This window comes from Lingula anatina, chromosome 1 (genome assembly GCF_051362555.1).
Source record: "Lingula anatina isolate TDL-2025a chromosome 1, LinAna3.0, whole genome shotgun sequence".
NCBI classification, from domain to species: domain Eukaryota; kingdom Metazoa; phylum Brachiopoda; class Lingulata; order Lingulida; family Lingulidae; genus Lingula; species Lingula anatina.
This window is the reverse complement of record NC_141767.1, coordinates 56,246,913-56,268,068: the sequence shown is the minus strand read 5'-3', so window position 1 is coordinate 56,268,068 and position 21,156 is coordinate 56,246,913. Positions and strand designations below refer to the sequence as shown.

Sequence of the window (21,156 nt, the reverse complement as noted above, 5' to 3'; positions counted from 1 at the left end):
TCGAAAATACTAAGAAATTGGCTATGAAATATTTTTTTTACTAAAATATCGTTGAGCTTTCTCCCCTTAATTGGACAAGTTTATTATGATCCCGGACACGCGAGAAGAGTTATTTTGGTAAATTTGACATGGTTTTGAATAAAGCATTTACAAAATATTATGATTACTCAATATCCAATAGTCGAATGGTTGTTAATGTCCATGAGAGTTTGAATCTGAAAAAAAACGTAATCTTCCACGTTTGACGATCCAACATGGCGACGAAGGTGAGTTGTGACAGGGGGTGGAAACGCGCTACTTATATGATTAAGATGAGCCTGGCCGTCAGTACCGGATATTGTTTTGTGACCTTGAGGAGCAATTAGGCTCGGTGGTTGCAGCACGCATGAACAGTAGTTGAACTACCACACCTGGGTCTTTTGTTTTTGACAACTGTTCACTCGTCATCGAGGCGCTTGTTCAAGACTACAGGCTGACATCTACTAGTACTACCAGTGGCTTCATTAGTAACGTTCCCACAATACTTAGTTTTCTGTCTGTGCGTACATACCCTGAAAAAAGCCAGCCTCGCTGACGAGAACAATGGACGTTTCTCACCCCTCTCTAGGATTACCCCTGGTTGTGAGACCCAACGTAAGTTAGCTGGGTATATTTATGTCGAATGCAGTACCTTTATTTTAGTGATTGGCAGTGGTGAAGTGCAGTCGACTTTTCAGTGGTTTATTCCTTTAAGCCACACTAAAATTCTGGCATAGGTGATGTTTAATTTGAAATTAACTCTTAAAACAGCCCGCCCATCTTTGCATACAGTACTTTCTTGATGTCATCTGACTATAATGCGATTTTGTCTCAGCCTTACGCAAGTGGGCTGAATCATACGGTAAATGTCTCACACACTTCTTTCGAAAGTATATGAGGTGCATTTTAAGTTTTCTGACATAAAACGTAAGACTCAAACATTTTGTTTGGCTAGCTGTATTCTTTTAATGTTTGGTCAGCTTTGGACCTTCACTTGGCACTGACGCCGTGACACTGTGCAAATTTCGATCAAGAAATGTGTCGCTTTTATTTTTGTAACTATAAATCATAGTGCTTAGGTAGTTAACAAATCATAACTTTTATTGGACGATGCCTTTTCTTTGTCCCATAGTACAGCCCTGTGTGAGAGTAAAAAAAACAACTTAATATGCTGACAACTGGCCAGCCATTTAGCATTCATTCTGCAACCAAAGCTATGCTTATGCCTCCTTTCTATGACCACAGCGATGCCAGTTTCATGGTCGCACAAAGGATGCAGAAAAGATGCCATCCATTGTAAAGGGAGCTTAACAGATTTCCAACATACAATAAATTCAAGCATAATTTATTAAAACCGCTGTTTTTGCCATTGTTTTATAAAAACTGTATGGTTACAGTTCATTGATATATTTGGGTTCCAGATGAAAGGTTTCTATGCCATATGTCTATGTTGGCTGCTTACCATTCCTTTGGATGTTAAAGGTTTTTATGTACCAGGTGTGGCACCAGTTGAATTTGCTGATAAACAAGATGTAGAAGTCAAGGTAAATATTTGATACTAAATTGAAATGTGTGCCTCTTTGCCTGTGAGAGAGAGAGAGAGAGAGAGAGAGAGAGATAAAATTATATGGAAGATAAAAGAAAAAGAAAAAATCTGACAGTTTTCTAAATGAGTTGAGCATATTTCATAGACTTCTTTAATTTACAGGCAGTCAAAATGACCAGTGTAAAGACTCAGCTACCTTATGAATACTTCTCCCTTCCCTTTTGTGCACCTAGTGAGGGAGTTGAATACAAAGCAGAAAACCTAGGTAAAAGCATGCTTTAATTATAAGATTAAAACTGCTGGTACTGTGCTTATGCCAACCACACATTTGCTAAGAAATGTTTTATATTTAGATGATAATATATGGCATACAGGCACATTACTAATGGAACACATCTTTTAAAAAGATTGATGGAAAAAGTACCGTTGGATCATGAAAGAAAGTAGTAAAAATTGTTGCAGTGGAAAATTGTGAAATTGTAATTTCTCGTTTTAGGAGAGGTATTAAGAGGGGACAGGATTGTAAACACAGCTTATAAGGTTTGTCTTAATATATTTGTATATATTTTAACTTTTAGGAGAGATCTTTAGAGGTGACAGAATTACAAACACAGCATTCAAGGTTTGTCACCTTTGCTGCTGGGCTGTTTAGCATAGTTACAACTCTTCATTTCACTCTCCTTATTTCCTTTATATTTGATCATTCAGGTGTTCATTGAATGAGAATAAATGTTTCTGTCCAAGGTTCAAGGTTAGGTATCCTTTTTGGAGTAATGCATAAATGTAGAAGCGAACATCTAGAGCTTTGGTTGGGCAAATGGGATAGGGATTTTGTACTAATGAAATTGATTTACAACATCGGTTTATCTGATTGCAGCAGAGAGAAGCTTTATCTAATAATATTAAACTTTATGTCATTTACTTATGCAACTTGTGGGTATCTGTTCTTTTCAACTAGAGGCAGTTACTTAGAATATCAAGCATATAAATTTGACATGCATTACGATTGTTATCAAGTTGATATTAATACATTTAAATGCTCAAAATATTTTTGATGACAGTTTACTTTTCAGTGTTGCTCATGGTTGTCAATTTTTCTACCTTAGAAACATAGTGAAATATGTTGTGATTTCAGGTGAAAATGAATGATAATAAAGCCTGTACCTCTTTGTGCACTGCAGTGGAGTTTGATGAGAAACAGACAAAGGCAATATTCAAAAGGATTGAGGAGTCTTACTACGTTCATTTGTATGTTTATGTGTATAACTAGGCCTTACTCTTCATGTTGCCCATGTTGTGTAATAACATTGAATTGTGAAATACAAAAGCAACATTTAAATTTCTTTTATTTGAACTTCAAGTGATATGTGCATGTTACTGTAAATACTTAAAAGTATAATGCTAAAAGATTGTTTTACAAATAAGGCTGTGTACTCAAGTCATGTAGCTTACTGTCATTACTGTTGTTAAACTGATCACTTTAGTTTGTTCCAATTCATGTGTATGTTTCTGAAATTATTTAATTAAAAATGATTTATATGTAAGGATTGTGGACAATTTACCATGTGCTACAAAGTTTGAGACACTGGACACAAAGGAAGTCCAGTATGAACATGGATACAAATTGGGCTTTCAGGTGGATAAAAAGGTGAGACTTCATATTTCAAAGTAATTCTTCATTATTCTTTATTTGAATGTTAAATGTTGTAAAAATAAATTTTCTGCTGAGTTGCAAATTATCCCATCACTTGTTGAAGTAGTGTCTTAGTAAGTATCCTTTAATTTGAATTTCAGACCTATATCAACAACCATTTGAAGCTGATCTTGAGTTATCATTTGGACACCACCATACCTGAACAGTGAGTACAGTCCATATTTTTGCTTTCTCATTGAAATTTTGGGATATTTCTTAGTCACTTTAACACAAAAATTCTTCTTTTAGATGCTGGTCATAGTGCTTCTGAATTGTGATATTTGCTTTGGGTACAGATAAATAAGCTTTCTCTTGGTTTCAGACCAACATACAGAGTTGTTGGTTTTGAGGTTGAAACAAGAAGTATAGGTGCTGGGGAAGTAGCAATTAGTGATGGGAAATGCACAGACTTTGATCCAGTAAAGAAACAGTATAAGTTCCAGGAAATTCCACCTTCAGGTAAGCACTATAAGGCTGTCACAGAAGATGGTTTGACTGTGTACAATCTGAAGAAAAGATAAACTGAACGCCAGATTTCGTGTATGTGACTGCCTTGCATATAGTACAAGATTTGTCATGTCCTCAGCTTATATTGACTTCACAGATGTAGTTCATTTAATGCATTTAATTATATCTGTATGTACAGGTAAAGTCAAAGTACAGTTCACCTATGAAGTTGTCTGGAAGCCCAGTGAGGTGAAGTGGGCCTCCCGATGGGACACATACCTCACCATGAGTGATGTCCAGATTCACTGGTTCTCCATTATCAACTCTGTGGTGGTTGTCCTCTTCTTAGCAGGCAAGTTGCATACCTTTCAGTGAAAATTTAGTTGAATATTATATATACTAAACTGTGTATTTTATTAAATTAGATTTAGGTGAACACAATGTGATTTTTATTTAAAATTTACTTATTTGCTGTCATAAGCACTATCTGTGTCTTATATAAGAGTAAGGGTTGTCCCTGATGCTATTCTGTTGAGTAAATAAATGTTTTACTTGGTTTTAGGAGTATTTATGTAAGAAAAGGATTGAATCTATAACAAATATACCATTATCTAGAATATTGACCTGTTTGTGTACTTTGAAGGTATCTTGACAATGATCATCATTAGAACACTGAGAAGAGACATAGCCAGGTACAACAAGGATGAAGAATTTGTAAGTCATAGTTTTTTTTTCTTTTTCTTTATTTGGGGGAGGGGGGGATCTATAATATAAATGTTAATGATGCCTGGGTGATTCTTTTATTATTATTTCATATTTTCAAGATTTTATGTGCAAAAAACCTGTAGTATATCTTCTACATACACATAATGTGACATTTTGTAAAATTGACTTAGAAGACGTAGCTCATAGAATATTTAACAGTAGTTCTAGTGAAAATGAGCAATGAGTGGTAGATATATGAATATAGAAGACAGGATGCAGACATTTATTATTTAGGTTATGTGGGAACATATATGAAAAACACAACTCTGTATATGAAGACAAATCCAAAATGAGAATCTATTTTATACTGTCTCTGGTTGTGCTTGCTCAGAATTGAAATAATTCATTTTCTAAAGCATAATTTGTGAATGTGCTAATAAGTGTACAATAACATAGTTGGGTAGTTGAATCTAAATGACACCTTAAAGAGGGTCAACCCCTGGATGACCAAAATACCAAGCACTGCTGCTTCTGATTCATAAAGTAATCTTTAGATTACATTAATAAAAGATGGAGGATTAGAATTCAGATAATTTTAACTCTACAAACCATTCTTTTTACAATGCCATATAAATTCAACAATAAATCCAGTATCCTTACTGGGAAAGTAGATATTCAGCAGAATTGAGCTTTGATAAATTTTAAACTGCAGAAGGACAATTTTCATAAGAAAAAATTGAAATATCTGAGAAAGTGACAATGGTTACTTTGTTTTACATTGATACCAGGAGGATACCCTAGAGGAGTCTGGTTGGAAGTTGGTCCATGGAGATGTGTTTAGGCCTCCCAGACATAACAAGCTGTTTGCTGCCCTGGTGGGGTCTGGGGTACAGATCTTCTGCATGTCATTTGTCACAGTAGGTGGGTTCTGGACTTGAATTATAATAATGGTACCACCAGCGTTAGCGCTGGCGGTACACATGGTTTTAGTCCCGTCGGGTCCGTTCCGCCGGCTCCTGCGGCTCCGCCGCCATGTTACCGTTACCGCTTCTCCTCCTAGACGGTAAGGGCCCCCATACCCATCTCTTGGATTTAGGTCACCTATAATCTCAACTCGTTCCACGTCGGTATTGGGGTCTAGGTGTGGCATTCATTACAATGCACCCTTGTCCAAAAATGGCAAAATTAAATGCTAATTATCTACCCTACGGAAGGAATTATGGGAAAAATTTCTACAGACGGCTTTCCAAAAGTCATATGTGTAGATTTCAAATATGCCCTTGGATTTGACCTTTGACCTTTATTTCAAGGTCAAACAGGCCAAATTTTTCAAAAAAATGAATTTTTTTACGAAAAAAAATTATTTGCACTGTTATTCAGACACCACACAGACTTAACCAATAATATTATTGGAAAATGATACCCTTCAGGTCATCTTTCATCTCCGTGAATTTGGGGTCAATCGGTGCATTTTAACGGGAGTAGCGGCCGTAAGATACCGAAACTGAAAACTGTCTCTAATTCGGGAACCGTTAATGCTAGAGACCCATTCCTTTTTGCATTATGTAGAGCATGTAAAGCCCAACACTGGAAGTGGTCTCCGTTTTTTTGTATTCCATACGATTTTCGAGCTACGCTGTATCAAAAAGTACATATTGGTGGTGAAAGCAAAATGTGCAGTACGGTAATGGATAATAAATTTTGAACTCCGGAAAAATAAAACATAAGGCTTGGCAAAGCAGACAACTTGTGGTCAAAAATGACATTATTTCATCAAATTTGAACATCTGGAACTTCAGAGCACCTCTTATTTCAAGAATTTTGACCAAAATGACCTTTTCTTTATTTTAATTAATTTTTTCTGTAGGAAATTTATGGTACATTATGGTAACTCCAAAATTAAAACATTTAGTCCCTTATATCTCCAAAACTGGCAGAGATAGGTCCATAGTTACTATTGAAGTCGAATAGGAAGTCATATACTGGCAATTTTACTGTGACCTTGAAATTGACCTTTGACCTACTTTCCACCATGAACTGAACTTTGCAAATTTTGCTTCCCTTTTATCTCCAAAACTGGCAGAGATAGGCCCATAGTTACTATTGAAGTTGAATAGGAAGTCATATACTGGCAATCTAAATGTGACCTTGAAATTGACCTTTGACCTACTTTTCACCATGAACTGAACTTTGCAAATTTTGCTTCCCTTTTATCTCCAAAACTGGCAGAGATAGGCCCATAGTTACTATTGAAGTTGAATAGGAAGTCATATACTGGCAATCTAAATGTGACCTTGAAATTGACCTTTGACCTACTTTTTGTCATGAATTGAACATTGCAAATTTTGCTTCCCTTTTATCTCCAAAACTGGCAGAGATAGGACCATAATTACTATTGAACTTGAATAGGAAGTCATATACTGGCAATCTAAATGTGACCTTGAAATTGACCTTTGACCTACTTTTCACCATGAATTAAACTTTGCAAATTTTGCTTCCCTTTTATCTCCAAAACTGGCAGAGATAGGTCCATAGTTTCTATTGAACTTGCATGGAAAGTCATATACTGGCAATCTAAATGTGACCTTGAAATTGACCTTTGACCTACTTTTCACCATGAACTGAACTTTGCAAATTTTGCTTCCCTTTTATCTCCAAAACTGGCAGAGATAGGTCCATAATTACTATTGAACTTGAAAAGGAAGTCATATACTGGCAATCTTACTGTGACCTTGAAATTGACCTTTGACCTACTTTTCACCATGAATTAAACTTTGCAAATTTTGCTTCCCTTTTATCTCCAAAACTGGCAGAGATAGGTCCATAGTTACTATTGAAGTTGAATAGGAAGTCATATACTGGCAATCTTAATGTGACCTTGAAATTGACCTTTGACCTTCTTTTCACCATGAACTGAACTCTGCTAATTTCTTTCTCTTTTAACTCCAAACCTGGCAGAGATAGGTCCATAGTTACTATTGAAGTTGAATAGGAAGTCATATACTGGCAATCTTACTGTGACCTTGAAATTGACCTTTGACCTACTTTTCACCATGAACTGAACTTTGCAAATTTTGCTTCCCTTTTATCTCCAAAACTGGCAGAGATAGGTCCATAGTTTTTATTGAACTTGAATAGGAAGTCATATACTGGCACATATTGGTGGTGAAAGCAAAATGTGCAGTACGGTAATGGATAATAAATTTTGAACTCCGGAAAAATAAAACATAAGGCTTGGCAAAGCAGACAACTTGTGGTCAAAAATGACATTATGTCATCAAATTTGAACATCTGGAACTCAGAGCACCTCTTATTTCAAGAATTTTGACCAAAATGACCTTTTCTTTATTTTAATTAATTTTTTCTGTAGGAAATTTATGGCACATTATGGTAACTCCAAAATTAAAACATTTAGTCCCTTATATCTCCAAAACTGGCTGAGATAGGTCCATAGTTACTATTGAAGTTGAATAGGAAGTCATATACTGGCAATTTTACTGTGACCTTGAAATTGACCTTTGACCTACTTTTCACCATGAACTGAACTTTGCATATTTTTCTTCCCTTTTATCTCCAAAACTGGCAGAGATAGGTCCATAGTTACTATTGAACTTGAATAAGAAGTCAGAGATAGGTCCATAGTTTCTATTGAACTTGCATGGAAAGTCATATACTGGCAATCTAAATGTGACCTTGAAATTGACCTTTGACCTACTTTTTATCATGAATTGAACTTTGCAAATTTTGCTTCCCTTTTATCTCCAAAACTGGCAGAGATAGGTCCATAGTTTCTATTGAACTTGCATGGAAAGTCATATACTGGCAATCTAAGTGTGACCTTGAAATTGACCTTTGACCAACTTTTTATCATGAATTGAACTTTGCAAATTTTGGTTCCCTTTTATCTCCAAAACTGGCAGAGATAGGTCCATAGTTTCTATTGAACTTGCATGGAAAGTCATATACTGGCAATCTAAATGTGACCTTGAAATTGACCTTTGACCTACTTTTCACTATGAACTGAACTTTGCAAATTTCTTTCTCTTTTAACTCCAAACCTGGCAGAGATAGGTCCATAGTTACCATTAAAGTTGAATAGGAAGTCATATACTGGCAATTTACTGTGACCTTGAAATTGACCTTTGACCTACCTTACGATGAACTTAACTTTGATTGTACCATTTTAAGTTATATATATTTTTTGCATATTTTGAAAATTCTTGTTGATTGCATTTTTACAGCTTCTCAAGCATAAGACTGGTGGCTGTGTCCCTTCTTTTGTGTATGTGGGGGTCTATACGAATGCGCTTGCTCCAGCTGGTGGTACAATATTCGGAGGCGGTATCGCCTCTCTGATCCTCTAGTTTTCTGCTGTCTTTCAGTAAATAAGCAAAATGTTAACATATGTTTAGGCAGGTTCTTAGTTCTGTCAGTATACTTCATGATTGAGACCTGGATTTCTTCAACTGTTTTATGTTTTCAGTGTTTGCAATGATGGGGATGTTGTCTCCAGCTTCAAGAGGTGCACTCATGACAGCCGCCATCTTCCTCTTTATGTTCATGGGGTAGGTTGTTGTATAGTTCCATGATAAAGATCATATTATATCTTGTAATGTTTAAGATATTTAATCTCTGATGTAATTGTTTTGTATCTCCACTATTTTTCAAAATCTGTTCATTTGGATGGGATATGAAAAAAAGTTTACTGAGGGGAAAAGACGTAACAAAGGGTTAAACATTGTGGGTTGGCCCCTATGTTTTTAGAAATTTTTCACTGAGCAGAAAATTTATCATTGTTCCCTAGATCTCTATAGATTTCACCTCTTATGAACCAGATGTGAAGACCATTATATATTTTTCTTTTAGGGTTATTGGAGGTTTCTTCTCTGGCAGACTGTATAAGACCATGAAAGGTCTGCAGTGGAAGAGCACTGCCATGCAGGTAATAAGGGAAAACACTAAAAAATTAAAACTGAAATGCTACATAATTGGTTCTTATTTAGGTGGGATAAAATTTGATTTTTTTTTTCAAATGCATTTGTAAAACTAAGGAAATATTTGATATATTTCATTTTTGTTTTCAGACTGCATTATTATACCCATCCATTGTGTACTGCATTTGTCTTCTTCTCAACTTTTTCATTTGGGGAAAGAGGTCCTCAGGAGCTGTAAGTGCTGGCTAGTTCAAATAAATTAAGGAAGCTAAAGGAAAAGTAATATTTATTGTTCTGTTTTGATATGAAGAAAGCTACTTAAAGGTAACAGTGCTTTTTTATGTATTTGCTAAACTGTATATCCTATGCATGTGTCCTTCAAATTTTAGAAGTAATATTGTTTAAAAACATTTTCCACTCCAGGTGCCTTTTAGCACCATGATTGCTCTGCTGGCCATGTGGTTTGGTATATCTCTGCCACTCATATTCCTTGGATATTACTTTGGCTACAGAAAACAGGTAATGAAACATATAGGGCTTTCTATTCACACATCACACTTTCTTGAAAATAAAATGTGTTTACTACTGTTTAGAAGATCCTTCATACATATATTGATATTAACAGAAGAAACAATTATTTTTTTCTTTATTTCATAGCCATATGAACACCCTGTGCGTACCAATCAAATTCCTAGGCAAGTTCCTGAACAAATGTGGTACATGCATCCATTGCTCAGGTTAGTTGCTATCTGCAATACATTGTTAAAAATATAGGTTGGCAAAACTGAAGTTAGAACATCAAAGTATCAGTGATAAATTCACCTTTTCTTGAGTCTTTTGAAAAAAAATGTTTCTTATTGTATGATGCTTAAATAGGTATTTATATTTTGGAGAAAGGGATAGTGGTTTGTTATCTGTAGGCTGAAGCAGGATGAGTATGTTTTGTTGTCATGGTTACATCACATTGTTCACTTATAACGCCTCTCTCTGTTTCAGCACACTGATGGCTGGTCTGCTACCATTTGGTGCAATGTTCATAGAGTTGTTCTTTATTTTCACTGTAAGTGACACCTCAAGAATATGAACCAAAATGATTTCTTTTAGCATAAAATAAGATTTTAGTATGGGTGATTAATTCATATTAGCACTTTTTTTACATTAAGAGCATTATTCCAGTAACATTTGTAGCATTTTCACATTTATTTAGAAAAATGGTATACAGGAAAATTAAATGTGAAATAAATCAAATATTTCTCATGACATGATATCGTATATTAGATCTCTAGCATTGAAATAGATCATGTGGATTCCTCTTATTCTCTCCCTCCTTCTCGTCCATTCACCATTGTTGCCTGTGTGACAAATAAAAATGAAGACTGGTAACATTTGCTTCTCTCTGACTCTCTAGCTTTGACGCAGAATATTCTTAGCTAAAGCAGTTAATAGCAATTAATTCTTTATTTTCAGGCAATCTGGGAAAACCAGTTTTATTATTTATTTGGATTTCTTTTCCTGGTTTTCATTATCCTCATCATCTCTACATCACAAATTGCCATTGTGATGACCTATTTCCAGCTGTGTGCAGAGGTTAGTGCAATTTGATGCCTCTTTGAAATTAAATTGCCCCAAATTTGTTTTATTGCACTTAGGGAGGTTCTCTCATATTAGCTCGAGTACTTTTACAACAGTGACTAATGGTCAAAATATATCATGCAATAAAATTCATCCTTTAATGAAAGCTTTGTTGTTATTTAGCGAAGAATTACAAATATGTTAACAAAGCTTAGCATTTAGCAAAGAATGCTCAGTGATGCTTGGACTTTTACAATGTTACATACCCACTTACAACTTGTTAACAAACTTGTTGACATTTTTGGGACGCTTCCTCTAGAAAATGAACTGGATTATCCCCCCCCCCTCCCAACCCTCCCAAATATTTTTCATATACTTTTCTTATATGGTGAGTAGATTTTGTTGTATGATTTTTATGGAAATCACTAGGGCAGAAATGGTGTTTCTGAAATATGAGAGAGCCTCCTTAATATCCACCTCATTAGATGTAATGTTGCTGTAATTATTTTAAAACTATAAATCATGTTTATTAATGAAAGGCAAAATAACAGGACCTGAATTGTTAAGAAGTTGTATTTTTATATTCATACGAAAAATGTCTGTATGTTGATTGAAAGATGAATTAATGTTTAAACACAGAGTGTTGCAACAGCATTCTGTAATATAGTAGCTTTTCAAGCTTCATCTTAAAGTAGCAGCTACTACTAAATTGACTTAACTCAGCTAACTGCAGGATAAAACCTGTAGCCAAATTGCTGGATACTTTTAACAGTAAAAAATTGAACCAATAGTATTGAAAATTTGGCAAATATATTTCACATTTCACTTAGTGAAAATAGAACATTTTAGTATTTGGCAGAAATTTACTTATCTGAGCCCATTAAAACTAAGTTTTTGTTGTTGGGAAAAAGACAATTCTTTTGTTAAGTTTGGGGGTAAAACTGTCAGAACATAGCTGGGTGTCTATGTTTAAATTTAATGAAGCATTTTAAGCAAATATTATAGATGTCAGGTTGAGCTATTTTAGTGTAGTGGGCCTGTTATGTATGCCACACCCCTCTATAGGACATAGATATCCAGGTAACATAAAGAAGAATTGTAAGCTTAGATGAAATTGTGCTGAGGTCCAGGGGTTGCTAACAAAATAGTATCCACCAGTTGACAAGAGTGTTTTTTGTTTTGTGCTTCCAGGACTACCACTGGTGGTGGCGGTCATTTTTGGTATCCGGAGGATCTGCTCTCTATGTATTAGGTTACTCTATATTCTACTTCGTCACTAAGGTTAGTCATATTTTTGGATATTCTGTATTCTGTCTTTTCATCAACAAAAGGTAAGTCACAGTTTTGGACGTTTAACATTTCACTATGCCACTAAGTTTGTTTTTGGATGCTCTATATTCTACTTTGTCACTAAGTAAAGTCATACATCAGGATACTCTATGCACTACTTTGTTACCAAGGTAAGTCCTATATTTAGATAATCTATGCTGTTATTGAGGCAGGCCCAATACAAGCATATGTTGTATACCACTTTGCCTAAAAGGTTAGTTCTGTATCAGGTTGCTACGTATATTATCAATACATTCTTGATATAATACATGCCTTCACAGTGTAGTTAGTGGAATGCTGTTGTCCATTTCCATCTTACAATTAATATAATATAATAATAATAATAATAAGCACAGTTGGGTGCAAAGTCTCATTAAGCATCATTATTATAATGTTGACTTGATACATTTTATGTTTTTGCTCTGCATATAATTATGATATGAATATTATTTCAGCTTGAAATCACTGCATTCATTCCCACTCTGCTGTACTTTGGTTATACCATCATCATGGTATTCACATTCTGGTTGCTGACGGGCACAGTTGGCTTCTATGCCACTTACTTTTTTGTGAGGAAAATTTACGGAGCCATTAAGATAGATTAATATCAGCAAAACAGAAGGAAAATCTAGCAACTTATGAATAACAGTAGAATCTGTCAAGATTTTTGTTGGATGCCTAAGACTGCAAATTACCTTCTTGACTGGGAGACTGTAAGCATGAACATGGATGGTGTATATTTTGTATTATATGAATATTTAATGATGATATTTCATATCATTTAAGATTTCTCTTAAAATATACTGCAGATTGTGAAATTTGACAAGTAAATGTATATTTGCTTACTCAGTGGGATTGCTTGGACTTTTATGGAACAAAGATGTCTTGGTTTAAATTTGGACTACTAGGTGAATTATTTTAGTTTATATAAAAGGTCAAAACATACTTAAATGTTTAGTTGTTAATGTAGTGGACATTTCGATATTTTTTCAGAATGCAGCATTGCCTCTGTATAGATGACAGTATTGACATTGTTGGAAGATGTTTTCTGTGCTGTTTAACCTTAGCTGTACATAAAAAGCGCTGCAGGGTGTTGTAAAATCATGTGATATTTTGTTACCAAAGCTTGGTCTTAGTATGAAGTACCCTTAAAAGAAAGGCACCTCTAACAATTCAGTTGTTTTTTGTTTACTTTTTGATTCACTTTGGATGTATTTTTTATTTGGAATATTTTATTAAATTTTGGCTATTAGTATGGAATAAGACTTGGGTGTTAATACAAGGGGCTTTTTCAGGGTACAAGTGGTGTTTTGGATGGTTGAACATTATATTCAAGTTCAGCACATGGTGAGAATAAAATGGGATGCTTTTATTATTATGAATGGTTTCCTTTGTTGTATCACCTTGTTACACACATACAGTGAATGTTTGCTCTCTCAATGCATAATGCCAAGAACTTTGCTGTCCATAAATTAATTTCTAATTTACAAAGTTGCCATCATACAGTGAAAAACAGCACATTTTAAACACACTTCCATAGCTATTATTACGTATCCTGCATGTCTTCATGATTAAAGATTTACTATATTCTTCCAGTATACAGTTAACTCCAGTGGCATGTGATATCTCGATAAATTAAATTTCATATGGTCTCTGTAGTATAATGTTGAGTGTCCACAATCCCTTCCACAGTAAGGTGCCTTAACATCTTAAAGTCAATACTGCCTCAGACCAAGGTCTTGGTCATGAAAGGTCCTTCCAATTCGTAGCCTATTTTTCTGTAATAATTCCTGGTTCCTACCCCTGCAAAAGAATTAATATTATTCGGAATTGAAATGAATATATCAATGCAAATGATAAATACAGGAATTCATTGCTGGTGTGTGGAATATTTCAACTATCTTTTCCTTTCAATAACCCAAGAAAAGCAAAGGAAGTCTGAGCAAATTAAGCAATATGAAAGTCAGCTGCTCAACCTGAAATAACTGCCAATTTCTTCGCCCCATGTTCCTCTCTAGCAATCCTTTCAGCCTCTTCCATTAACAACATACCAAAACCCTGGAATAATTAAAACATCAACTTGGCGCATACCTCGCAAAAAAAATCATGATTATCGTTTGACAAAGAACATGGAATTCTTTATAGTAATAACTCATTAAGCTGAACAAGATTTATGAACCATATGTTCCAAAACAATTTGTGTTGGTGATATATAATGAGGAAAGGTTAGGTTCATGTAAGCACATTGTTGATAGATCTCCACATAATGAATGTGAGTAATGATGTGAAATGAAAAATATTCAACATACCTGGTGCTGAAACTTAGTAGGGTCCCTAGCACTGACTGGCACTACACTCCCATACACATGTAACTCTCTAACTATGGAACAGCCATCTTTTAGCTCCAGTCTGAACACGTCTTCTGAACATTTCCTAAGGCGTAGCAATCCCACCAAGATGTCTTGTTCTGGGTCCTCATATGACAGGAATGTCTCCCATCCACCATTGGCACAGTAGTCTCTTCTGATTAGCTCAACCTAAAAATCAGAAATTCAGTTTATTTTTTCACATATCAATGCAGTTAGGGTCCATTTAGTTCAAGTATGCAAAAAATTTGTTGACATATTTTGCATTTTTTCCCATTTCAATGCACAAAACATGCATATCAACACTTTATAACCTTTAATTAAATACAAATAATTGACACTATCTATGGCACTTAAATGGAATAATAATGGAATGATATATTAAAAGAAAATTAAGATTGCATGTTCCATATGTATTTGCACATTTATCAAAAATTAGAAACACACCTCATAAGGTCTAACTTTATTGTGAATTTCCTGGATTCCAACCTCTCTGGTCCTGACATCCCTGCATTCTGTACCCAAATCTTTCATTCTGGCCAAAGCAAGCTCTCGGAGATTACCATGTTCAACACCTGAACTGACCAATGGCATTGGAATATCCCTAAAAATTCATTAATTGAACTGTATGACCCAATATTTGTATTTCTTCAACCTGTGATATCAAAACTGGCCCCATGCCAAAGGCCAGTAAAATTGTAACCTGATAAGACTTAAATAAATTTCCACAAATCTACTCAGTTCTCAGCTTTAGGCTAGTATATTCTTAAGACCATGCTGGCCTGGAGGGTCAGTAGTCTGAGTAGAATAAAAAGTTTTTAGCACAGACTGTCATTTATTTTACTCAGTGTATTCTTATGACAAGTGATCAATTCATAGTTGATTTTTTTATCTATGCAACTATACAGCATATTTAATCATGTATCATACAATGAAAACACTGGATGCTCACACACAAGAAGTTTATATATATAATGCAGTAATTCTAACTGGTATACCATAGCATACCTCTGTACCCTGTAGACCCTGGTCCATGGTGGCACCAAGGCCAGTATCCTAGCCACCAGGTCTACTAAAGTGCTGGGTGGGTAACTCTTGTACCTCCCCGTCTTCCATAATTCATACAGACCTAAAATTACATAAACTATGTGTTACATTCATTTGCAAAAGTGATAGATAAAAGGAACTTGAAGTGTTGACAGCATTTCCCTTTTCAAAAACATGCACCCCAAAATATTAGCCAAACCTGACAAAGCTGCTAATAGCCACAGCAGTCAATCTACCGAGTATATAAGATGCCAGTAGTATGATTATCACAGAATTCAACCATTTCTATATAGCAAAAAGTTTTGTTTTTTTTTTGTAACACTCCTGGTAACAAATGTTTACCTGTTCCTCTGATGACCAATGTGGGATAAAGTTTTAAACCATCAGCACGGAAAGCTGGGTTTTCAAAAAATTCCTATAAGAAAAGTTAATATTCGAAATGAATGCACTTGTTTCATTGCACTTCTCGTTCAGTGGAGTACAGATTGTTTAATTTCTTTTAACAGTATATTTTGTTAATTGCATTATACTACGTAATAACAATAACTGTCTTTCCTTCACAAAATTAAACAATTCAGAAAACTAATGATAACAATTGTCTCTCTTTGAAAAATATGACCAACTGTTTATCAAACACTTACTATAAACTGCTCAATATCCCTCTCTAATCCAACATTCGGAAGATCTGGCATCATGTGTGCCACAACCTTAAAACCTGCATCTTTGGACATTTGAAATGACTCTGTCACTGCCTTTACAGTATGACCTCTGGAAATGCAATCCACAAGTCGCAATCATTCTATAAAAACTAGGTACTCAAAAAGATTCTCACCGTGACCCCCGAATATCAAAGTTTACTTCAAATTTTATGTAATGAAGACCTTTTTGTGTTAAATTGTACTTTAGCCTCATTAAACTTGAACCACAAATTTTGCAAATTAAAAAAAAAGGTTCACTAACCTGTTAGTGTCTCTTGCCACATCTTCATACACGCTCTGCACACCAATTTCAAGCCTTGTGCAGCCATATTTCAACATATCACTGAAATATATATTTCATAAATAAATTTGAATGTAATTCTGTACAACTCCTTGACCATTTTTTAAATTTCAACATAGTAGTAGTGCACAGACCACATGCACTTGAACTGTATAAATGTAGTGACAAACAGACTTTGTCCCCTTAATTCACCCAACCCTTAATTCACCTTTTATAAATACCTTAAATGTTTCTTCAAGCAATAATCTGGCCTGGTTTCTATTGTTATTCCTATGCATTTTGTCCTGCTCTTTTCTGAATACCTGTAAGAAAACTACAGGTTCATAAAGGGATGACTCCCAATTTTCATGTCTTAAACATCTTTTCACTTTTTCATAAATATACATCTTAACAAAATGCTTTTGAAACATTTATTGTGGGATCTCCGTTCCAATTCCAAATGCTGATTCAGAGTGGTAATATTATATAACTAACTTGACCGCCTCGTCCACATTGTTACTGGTATGCCCAGATAATGCATCATGTAGATTCCTGATGAAAAAGTCCCTGTATTCTTCCTGCAGTGACATGAATGTGCCTCCCATCACAATAAACTCTACTTTATCTACGCTATGGCCAAGTTGCTTCAGCTAAAACATACAGATAAAGCCATTAAGGTATAACTTTAACTTTGAAATACATAAAATTTCACATGCTTATATTTTCATTTAAAATATGTCACCAGTCAATTTAAAGCATACATAGACAACAGAACTACCAGGTGAGAAGTATATTGTTAAGTCTCAATTAAGTTTACCTGTTCTACTCTGTGTCTCGTCTGCAGATAGGGGTTGTATCTGGCCCTGATAGCTCTCATGGAGGTTGGCTAGGAAGAAAATGTAGCTATTATTCAACCTGTTAGCATCCACTGTGAATGATATCATCCCATGATATTAAAATGTGTTGTAATATTGTTAAGGTTCTTACCTCATATTGTTAAGGTTCTTACCTCATATCCCGTGTATGATTGTGTGGAGTATTCAAAATCTGAATCTGGGCCTCCAGGGCAATACCTGTGAAAAAGTACCATATACATTCAATAATACCAGTTTTTTATCAAGGAGAAGCCTTTCCTAGTATTTCATTTCTAGTTTCTGACTTGTTGAATTCATGACTTGTTGAATTCATGCCACATATATTCATTCCAATATAAAATCAGCCACCTGTTTGATCAACACAGACATGCACAGAAGAGACCTCTGTAAAATTTTGCATGGAGATGGTGTTTAAACCCCTGCATACTTACACACAAATGTTCCCCGTCATAGCTATGTGTGGACACCTGTGTGGCTTGCACATCACTGCTACAACTGCTATCTGGAATATAGGAGAACAGATATATGTCTACATAATCAAATCTTAAAGACTTGCCATATGTTTTAGTGTATTAATCATATGATAGAAGGCAGGATAGATGGTTGCATCTCAAGAGTGTCAGGTTTGTAATAAAGAAGAGAAGAGTTCAAGTCCCAACAGCTTTGCGGCCAGCCTTCATTACATCCTAAGCTTAGACTTAGTGCTACGGTAACTAAGAGAAGAAGAAGAAAATTTTTATTGGTTCTAACACATTTTCTTTTGAAAAGCTGTCATCTGTCAATTAACTAATAATAACCATTAAAATTAAGACTAATTTGGGAAGAATTACTTCTGTGAACCAGGCCATGGTACTGAGCACTTTCTTTGTGACATGATTACTGTTAACATTGTCCAAGTAATTACAACAAATAAATCATCCCATTTACATACCCCGCTGGCAGTCCTGACTGGTTTAGCCTTGAGCTTGGGGAGAAGGACCTGAAATAACAGCCACGACAATACATGCTAGTAAAAAAACAAGAACTATCAAAAATAGCCCAAAAAGATAAGACAGTTCTTGGGAAATAATTCACCAGATCATAGAGATCTAACAAAGATATTTTTAGAAAGGAGAGGAGTGTTTACATCTCACCTTATACCCTTTTCACTGGAACATTTTGGTAAAATGATTTAATTTGAGGAACTTTGTAACATATGATACTCAACAAAGGGTAAGTTTTTAACAAAATAAGGTAAAATAACCTTTTTATACTGTTGTGGTACAGCTGCAATAATATCAACCAGCCTTGGTTGTGTATCCATCCCATATTTACTGGAAGCTCTGCTCTTGATTCTAAAAGGAATGGAAATTAATTGAACCAACTTATAAGACAAAAGATTTAACTAATAGACTTTAGTGTAAAATATTACTTATTGTGTGTTTCATTTCATGAAAGATATATATTTTTCTTGTTGAAGTGTCTTGATATTGTTTTACAGTTTATAATCATTCTTCTAGCAAATTAATCAATCCAAGGTGCTAAAATAGAGGTTTTGCCTAAAAAAATAAACAATTTCCAAGGGTCCTGAAACAAAACATTATGGTCTTTAATGACCATTATTATATCAAATTCAAAATCCAAATGTATACTTTTATAATACATAAACATTTTGGAGACCTTTTTTCATAACTTAGCTTTAGTCTAATGCACTAGCTGTTCCAAAATCTAATCCTCCATGCATTTATTATGTTCACAATATTAGTAACTTAGAAATGTCAAAAAAGTTTGTGAGGAATCTAAAATCTCGAGATTAATGAAATATCCATTATTTTCCCCAAAAAGAATACTGATGATCGATACATCAAGGCTGACATTATACTTGTCACCCCAGAAAAAACTCACCTGTTGAGATTGACATCTTTTTTACTGTCATGTGCTTGTATCAACTCACTAATTATGTCAGATATTACCATCACCATCAACTCCTCACGGGAGGCTGTGGGTACTGAAAAGAAAAAAACATTACAATTAATATAAATAACAATGTATAATGTACTCCCTAGTAGACATGAAATTTAAAAGCAAGGATAATGAGAGAATTGATCTTTAACAACCCACCCCCTTACCACAGTTTACGGTACCCTTACCTAAAATACTATTTTCATGTTTTATTGACGATTTTTGATATGGAAAGCGTACATATCAGAAATCGTCAAAAAGAGTGCTAACGCATGAATTTCTTGATACCAACGTACCGTACAATGTACATGTTGTCGTACATGTATGGAAAATTTATTAATTTCAATAAACCGCCGACTTAAACAAACCAGCTTCTTAAAGCGCTCACCATTAACAGTAAAGAAGGAATTTTTTTAAATTATCATAAGCTGTGATTAAAAGCCTGCTGCCACATAGTCTGTGCAAGGAAAGGAATAACTGAGCACGGTACCGTGGCCAAGACTCGGCAGAGGGACACATGCCGACCCCGACTTAGTGAAGATCCTCTACAAAACATGGCACTTATAACGTCTGTATATAGGTCTCTAATGTCAAGTCTTACCCTTTTTCCTGTTTTTCCCCATGCTGATATTTGTTGCTAATATAGCGAAGTTAATTAATGCCACATGTTCATGTCAGGTATCTACGAAGACATAAACACATGAAATTTTTCAAGTGATCATAAACTCAATTCATGCTTTTGCGCACCACGTAGCGCAGCATTTATCAAACTTCCGGTCAGCGTGCGCGGAACACGGCATTAGAAAAATGATGTGTTTTCACAGTTATTCATGGAAAAATTAGTTTTAACACCTTTTCTTTTTTCGCCAAGCTGCATCGTGATTAAAATTGTTTGTGTACACCTAATTGTCGCAATAACTAAAACTGTTGCCGTTTTGCTTCATGCACACTCACAGGTCTGAAAAAATAGAATCATCCGAATGATACATGTGTAACTCTGTTTACTGTTTCAGGAATTAATGGTGGGCTTAGAAACCAAAAGCGATTTAATTATCCCAAGCATTGTATTTTTTGTAAATCTTTTGTTTTGCTCTTGCTTACAGGTATGTACAAACAAAAATGAAATCTAGGAATTTTGTTTCTAAGTCACAGTAAAAATGTTGGTCAATACAAAAGCTGGCGGGCATGAATGGCCTTTTTCCTTACATTAAAAAAATCTGGATAATTTTGGTTTTATTAATTTATACCAGGACACCTACTGCAAATAAACCCATTGTAAATCGAAATCCCAGTATATCTAGATGAGGGGATTGTTTAGAGGTCAGATGACGATAAACTATTATTTAATTTTGATATATTTTATGATTATTTTCTTTGTGAATACAGTATGTTCATGAGAAACGTATGCAGACATATTGTAAACATGACTGCATCCATGGGCCCAACTATGTCAGCAGACTTGGCTGATACACGTATAGTATGTAAGCCATCATTCTTTCAAACCTAGATGAACAATCTTAATAACAAAACATACAGAGCCCAGTTCCTCTTGAATTATGAGGAATAGGGGGCCTTTGGTTCTATTTTTTTCTAACTGGCCCCTATTTCCCCACAGTTTACAAGGGCCTGCTGTGCACTGTGTGAAGTAAGCATAGCAGTTTGTTTCCATATAAAGCTGCAGTGTGAAAAATAAAATGTCTTTAAA

At 34.9% G+C, this 21,156-nt stretch overlaps 2 protein-coding genes across 6 annotated transcripts; one reads left to right on the top strand and one right to left on the bottom strand.

Moving 5' to 3' along the window:
* Positions 1-87: 87 nt before the first annotated feature.
* LOC106169892 (transmembrane 9 superfamily member 4) lies at positions 88-13,622 on the top strand. 3 transcript variants are annotated; one of them, XM_013549532.3, is made up of 20 exons: positions 88-266; positions 1,440-1,562; positions 1,727-1,829; positions 2,061-2,104; positions 2,700-2,812; positions 3,110-3,212; positions 3,359-3,423; positions 3,580-3,716; positions 3,904-4,056; positions 4,348-4,418; positions 5,198-5,330; positions 8,893-8,974; positions 9,276-9,351; positions 9,494-9,577; positions 9,767-9,862; positions 10,001-10,080; positions 10,340-10,403; positions 10,811-10,930; positions 12,107-12,196; positions 12,700-13,622. In XM_013549532.3, exons 1-20 carry the CDS (start codon positions 255-257, stop codon positions 12,847-12,849), a joined length of 1,899 nt encoding a protein of 632 aa, XP_013404986.1. In that variant the 5' UTR covers positions 88-254; the 3' UTR covers positions 12,850-13,622. The 3 variants fall into 3 exon arrangements, with proteins under 3 accessions (XP_013404986.1, XP_013404988.1, XP_086865134.1); XM_013549534.2 differs by lacking the exon at positions 88-266 and adding an exon at positions 625-633; XM_087009008.1 differs by lacking the exons at positions 88-266; positions 2,061-2,104 and adding exons at positions 806-880; positions 2,143-2,186.
* LOC106169894 (elongator complex protein 3) lies at positions 13,593-20,219 on the bottom strand. Of its 3 annotated transcripts, none has more exons than XM_013549536.3 (17): positions 20,053-20,219; positions 19,395-19,497; positions 18,754-18,844; positions 18,442-18,489; positions 17,942-18,012; positions 17,645-17,708; positions 17,453-17,521; positions 17,131-17,285; positions 16,878-16,958; positions 16,618-16,698; positions 16,299-16,425; positions 16,000-16,072; positions 15,619-15,739; positions 15,058-15,214; positions 14,554-14,781; positions 14,221-14,302; positions 13,593-14,047 (listed from the first exon to the last, which is right to left on the bottom strand). In XM_013549536.3, the coding sequence occupies exons 1-17, from the start codon at positions 20,072-20,074 to the stop codon at positions 13,971-13,973; spliced, it is 1,650 nt and encodes a 549-aa protein (XP_013404990.2). In that variant the 5' UTR covers positions 20,075-20,219; the 3' UTR covers positions 13,593-13,970. The 3 variants fall into 3 exon arrangements, with proteins under 3 accessions (XP_013404990.2, XP_086865156.1, XP_086865163.1); XM_087009030.1 differs by lacking the exon at positions 20,053-20,219 and adding an exon at positions 19,840-19,863; XM_087009037.1 differs by lacking the exon at positions 14,221-14,302.
* Positions 20,220-21,156: the final 937 nt, after the last annotated feature.

Bases quoted from the DNA above. Each gene is read 5' to 3' on its own strand.
- LOC106169892 (XM_087009008.1), top strand. From the start codon at position 821: ATGTCATCTGACTATAATGCGATTTTGTCTCAGCCTTACGCAAGTGGG. The intron at 3,424-3,579 runs GTGAGTACAGTC...TCTTGGTTTCAG, and splicing joins GACACCACCATACCTGAACA to ACCAACATACAGAGTTGTTG. The intron at 9,578-9,766 runs GTAAGTGCTGGC...TTTCCACTCCAG, and splicing joins GAAAGAGGTCCTCAGGAGCT to GTGCCTTTTAGCACCATGAT.
- LOC106169894 (XM_013549536.3), bottom strand. From the start codon at position 20,074: ATGGGGAAAAACAGGAAAAAGG. The intron at 19,498-20,052 runs GTAAGACTTGAC...TTTTCTTTTCAG, and splicing joins GGGGAAAAACAGGAAAAAGG to TACCCACAGCCTCCCGTGAG. The intron at 16,426-16,617 runs GTTAGTGAACCT...TTGCATTTCCAG, and splicing joins GTGGCAAGAGACACTAACAG to AGGTCATACTGTAAAGGCAG.